We start from the raw sequence: 5,599 nt of genomic DNA, 5'->3' as shown, positions 1-5,599 counted from the left end.
GTGCTCTTATATTGTCGAAGTACTTGGTCTGATCATTATAATTGGCTGCATTGATTGGGAGCAAGAGATGCCAACTTTTTACTTACTTTCTTTTTGGTTTTTTTTAATAGTATTTTTAGTTTTGTGTGTAGTTCAATTTGTTTCTTCTATAGAAAAAGACAGTAAGTCAGTAACTGAAAAGAATTAACAATTTAATAGGTAAAAATTTACTTACGATTAATTTCAAATGAAGCTATTTTTAATTAAATCATTTGTATATAATAAATTAGTTTTTTTTCCAAACTAAATAAAAATAAGTGTTAGCAATCCAAAAACAAGTGAGTTATTATATATTGAATTGCACCACATCAAAATTCTTTTCTTTATGTATGTTCTAAATTCGGTAATGTTACTACTAAGTATCTAATAAATCCCATTTAATAATTTTTCAAAAACTTTGAGGATTTACCTGACTTTAATTAATAAATGGAGTTATTTTAACATTCTGTTAGCAACTTAGCATACCTGTGCACCTAACATGCGATGCCGATGCTGCCTTGCTCCATATGATTGGCCACAAAAGGTATCCAAAGCCCTTGCCATTTTCATCTGTTATTGTATGAAACCAACAAGGAGTTGAAACAAAGTTAGTCAATTCAATAGAAATAGTTGACAACGAATCGGTAATAACTTCAGTTTCCATGCCATGGAAGGGAATAACCGGGTCTGATTGGTGTTGAAATATTTTCATAACTAACCCGAACAAAATATCGGGATAGTTCAGTTCGGATTATATTTATTTGATATTTTTTAACAAATTCAAATTATAAATCAAAAGAAGAGGAGAAAAATCCGATGGAAGAAACTGTAAAAAGGGTGTTAATAACGAAAGAATGTAAAAGGAACCGACCAATTAAGCCAATGCCAGTGATGGAAGAAAAGGAAGTGGCTATGGAAACGCGGGATAGCCAACTCGCTGAGATAACTTCAATTGCGACATTTAGAAGAGCCACTATTATCAAAGATCCTGCAAAACATAGCTGCTTCTCTTTTATCATTATCATTATCATTATCATCAGCTTTAACGAGTTCGAATATACATGCATTGTTCTTGGCCAAAGTTGAGAAGTTTATAAAGAGGATTATGTTATGGCCGGTATATCATGCATGTTGCATGAATAAAGGGAAGATGGGAGGCAACTTCCACGTTCCAAATACTAACGGAGTTAGTTAAGCTGTGTAAAGTATATTGGAGAGTAAAATTTGTCCTATTATGAAACTAGAAATGCATGTAGTTGTCATGGGGTGGTGTGGTACTTCGATTCTAAGTTTCTAACATTGCTATATATATATATTTGTTAAAACATGGTGCTTGCTGATTAAAATATTTTAAAATTTCATTCAACTAGTATGCAAACTTGCACTACTAAACAAATATAAATTTCATTTTGATCCATATATAGTATTTGTTGCCTTATAGAAAACAGTTTTTATTCACTAAAATTATTATTTTCACTTTTGAATATAATATATATTAAGTATTTTATAATTTTTACTATGATAAGGAGATAATAAAATTTTAACTATAATATATTAAGCATATATTGTTATTGTATATTTATTTTTGGTATATAATATAAGTAGGTTTGTAAATAAGTCGAGTTAGATCGATGTAAATTAAGATTAAACTGGACTCATAATAAATTATTGTAGGGTATAACAATTTAATGGTTTGTTGCATTCACCCTACTAAAGAAGGGTGTACAAAAATTACTTATTCGAATTCTACATCTTAATTACTTATTCGAACCAGTAAATAGCGGCAATTTTTTTGGAGAATTGCGACGATTTTAAATCGGCACAAAACGACATATAATCATTGTAATTTAGGGCGTGGCTATTTGATTTTGCGGTAGTTTTTACGAACCGCTGGCACAACCGTTGCTAATCATGTTGATGATCTTGCAGCGATTATCTATTTTAGTAAGCGAAATTTTAAAAATAATTGCGATGGTTACACAACCGCCGCAAATTTATGTGCATTTTTTAAAAAGAATGCGATGGCTTTGAACCGCCACAATTTCATACATAAGCTTAAAAAAGACTTACCAACTATAATAATTTATACCATTTTTCTTTACTATAACTTATTTTCTTTACATCATAGGTTAAACTTGAGATATTAACATTAAAAACACTAAATAAACAATATTAAACTCATAGATAATTCCAAAATATTAACTAGAAAAACACTTATTTGTAAATTATTTACTAAAAATATTGAACAATATAAAACTACTTTATCTAAAGAGGTTGTGAAGTCAACAAAGCACTTACTAAGTACTAAAGTACGTGAAAATAAATATATCAAACTCAACAAAAAATACACATTTTAAAATATTAACTTAAAAAAGACACAAAATAAAATGTTCATTACTCACTTACTACTGTAGCATGAACTTGAATCTTGAAGCAAAGCCAAGAAGTAGATTTTCACTCAAGATAGGCTCAATTGCAAAATAAAATGGTAAAACAAAAAGGAAAAAATAAAATCAAAATCAACTACCATTCTTCTCCCCTCACAAGAAATCTAATTAAAACATAAGGAATCATAGCATATAGTTCAACTTTTAGAATCGAGTATAATTATTACCATTAAACTTGGTGTGTATAGAAAAATCCTTTATGCTTATAATCTCTTCATATATTTGGAAAATTTCGGTATAGTCACAATTCAACTTTTCCCCTATAACTGAAGTAGAAAAAAAACATTGGTAAGTTTTTTAATTTGAAAAATAATGCACTACTCTAAGACCGCAGACAGAAAATGAGTAGGACTTATGAGAGGTCTAGTGTTATACTAACTTGAGAGACCACTACAAATGATGTATCTCATCTTCAATGCGATCACGCTCGCTCCTCAGGAATTGAAGTTCCTGTACAAGACTATATATGTAAAATTCTTCCTGAATGTGTATTGGCTTGTTAATTGTCAATCAACAAGAGGGATAAGAATTCAAAAGAATGCCTTATTAAAAGCATCAAATACCTATTAAAGAGTATTCTTAAAAATGATAGACAACCAGAACTATTTTACCATACCAAAAAAATTGATATGATTGTTGATTCTTAGATAGGCGTAGCATTCCTACCACTTTATTCTATTGAATGATAACAATTGACTTTACTTGACCTCTGTTAAAATTCTAGCAGTGTAGCATAACTCAATCCTTTATGGACTAATTTATCCTGGCCATTTGTTCAAAATTTTCAAAATAACAAAAATAAAATTAAAAAATATATATATAATAAAATTTAAATGTACCTTGCGGGTATCTCTTGACTCCCTCAGAAGCTGAACCTCCTTCTCAAGCTCTGGTATTACAAGCATGGTCCTCCATCCTGCTCGTTGAGAACATAGCATCACAATAAGATATAAGTTACTTCGAGAATCCGCGAATACAAATAAATTTTTTAAGAAGGAATTCTACATAAGCCAGCAGCGAGTTGATTCATTTATTGAAAAATTTCATCAATTTCAGTCTCAGATTTTCATGTATCTGTACTATTCCGCAGATCATAGCTAGAAGAGATGCCATAAAAGACTAGTTAATAGAATTGAATGCAAAAATATATTTAATATAATAGCTGGAAGGAATCATATGATATACCAAGAACCTTTTTGCTGCGTAGTATAGCTCCGTAAATGTGATCCCCAACATACAGAACCTACATGTAAAAGCATTCAAATTTTCACAAGAAACTTCGGTATAACAGCAACCAACAATTACTAGAGTTCTTAAATCAACCCACAAGACCATTGAAGAAATCAATAATATAATCTGCTGTACTGCTAACCTAAGAAATCCTGGCTATATAACACTATCTGTATTGAGAAGCATTTCAGTCTCAGGCACAACCCCAAATAGGTTGGGGTGATTTTTCTCATGAAAAAATCCTGGCTTTGCACTGCATGAATTGAAGAATTGATTGGGTTAACAAGGAAAAGTCATGTTATATTCTCATAAAATATGTTAGTTTTAACTTATATGTTTCTTTTAAATTATCTAGTTTGTAAAATGTGTGATTCATGATATCTCATCAAAGGGAAACAAATTGCAAGTACAATGCACAAAATAATACAGGGACGTAACAAAGCTTGCATGTTGTGGAAATGAAAATTCTATAATTTGATAATATAGGAAAAAATTCACAATATCCAGAATGATGTGGCAAACAAACATAAACAAATACAGATCCTTGGAAAAGAACATGACCTGCCAGTGATAACAACATCGAAGTATTGAAGCCAGGCAAAACTTTTACTTCCATCTACCTCACTGGATCCAGAGAGGAAATTCATGACAATGTTTGTGTAGTCCCACAAACTGCAAATGCCATATTAATGTTCCATCCGTCAATTTGACTAGTCATTAATACACCTTTCTTCTTAAGACTTACATAGAAAATTCATAAGTACCTATTTGTCACTAAAAATGTTGCAAGTTATTTTTCAGATTCACAAAATAGTCAGCAGCTGCAACCTTGTCAGCAAGTTTCCTTAACAACAACAAAACTAAATAAGGCATATAACACTATCTTTTTCACTCTTTTTCCTTTTCCTAAGAGTGCTTTATATATGCATTTCAAGCACTCGAGTAGAACCACACATTGGAATCCATACCAAATCACCATCCCAAATAAGCTGGTAGAGAAAGAAAAGAGGCAAACCATTCTTGCTACTTAGTAGTCCATCCCAAATATAATACTCCTGGCTGTATAAATGTATTCAAGATAGTATGTTAAATCTATCTACTATAGAAACAAACCTGTAAACTGTAATAGATAATCTTTATGTTGTTCTGCATGTTCTCGGCAATACAAATCAGTAACTCATTCAATCCATTGCCTGATTTCTTCTCCTGCGAACCTGACTCAGAGTGTACAGCCATAATATCCCTACCTTGTATAAGATATTGTAACAAAATAAAGCATATAACAATATCCATATGTGTGCTTCAAAATACTTAATATCCATATGCATGCTTCAAAATACTCAGCTTTTTAAATACTAATTTGTTGAGTATCAGTAACAATTAGATTGGAAATGAACAAGAAATTCAACGGCTAAAATTTCTCTACCTTTGTTAGACTACATGAATCATGTGACATGATAATACTTGTCCATATTCCATTGGGTGCTGAAGCATTTCGGCAAATTCGGAACGCAATCTTTCTGTATCAAAGAACTCACCTTTTAGTAATTTTAAGGGACAAGAGTGAGTGTCTGGGTGAGGAGACGAGGACGTAAAAGAAGAAAAAATTGGAAGCCCAATATGTATGAGTATAATGTAAGGCCCTTGAGCACCAAAAAAAATGTAAGGCCCTTTACGTTTAAGAAGCTTCTAGTACACCAATAATCTAGCGGTAGAGATTTTGGAATTAATTTCAAAATATTCTTGAAAAATGAGAAACTTAAATTTTCTTTTGCTATTAGCAAAAAAAAATGCTTTACGTTTAAGAAGCTTCTAGTACACCAATAATCTAGCGGTAGAGATTTTGGAATTAATTTCAAAATATTCTTGAAAAATGAAAAACTTAAATTTTCTTTTGCTATTAG

At 31.0% G+C, this 5,599-nt stretch overlaps 1 protein-coding gene across 9 annotated transcripts; it reads right to left on the bottom strand.

Annotated features, from left to right (window-relative positions):
- Nucleotides 298-5,316, bottom strand: LOC107631772. 9 transcript variants are annotated; one of them, XR_002359930.1, is made up of 9 exons: nt 4,809-5,115; nt 4,460-4,539; nt 4,257-4,367; nt 3,838-3,948; nt 3,651-3,708; nt 3,305-3,381; nt 2,845-2,915; nt 890-1,006; nt 298-588 (listed from the first exon to the last, which is right to left on the bottom strand). XR_002359930.1 is itself a non-coding variant. In XM_016335317.2 (8 exons), exons 4-8 carry the CDS (start codon nt 4,309-4,311, stop codon nt 2,856-2,858), a joined length of 354 nt encoding a protein of 117 aa, XP_016190803.1. In that variant the 5' UTR covers nt 4,312-4,367; nt 4,460-4,539; nt 4,809-4,942; nt 5,122-5,316; the 3' UTR covers nt 2,324-2,855. The 9 variants fall into 9 exon arrangements, 6 of the variants coding, with proteins under 6 accessions (XP_016190803.1, XP_020975431.1, XP_020975432.1 ...); XR_002359929.1 differs by lacking the exons at nt 298-588; nt 890-1,006 and adding an exon at nt 1,601-2,731; XM_016335317.2 differs by lacking the exons at nt 298-588; nt 890-1,006 and adding an exon at nt 5,122-5,316 and having other exon boundaries at nt 2,324-2,915; nt 3,658-3,708; nt 4,809-4,942.

Source organism: Arachis ipaensis, chromosome B03, assembly GCF_000816755.2.
Source record: "Arachis ipaensis cultivar K30076 chromosome B03, Araip1.1, whole genome shotgun sequence".
Lineage (NCBI taxonomy): Eukaryota > Viridiplantae > Streptophyta > Magnoliopsida > Fabales > Fabaceae > Arachis > Arachis ipaensis.
Note: the sequence above shows the minus strand (reverse complement) of the source record. Positions and strands in the feature narration are given on the sequence as shown.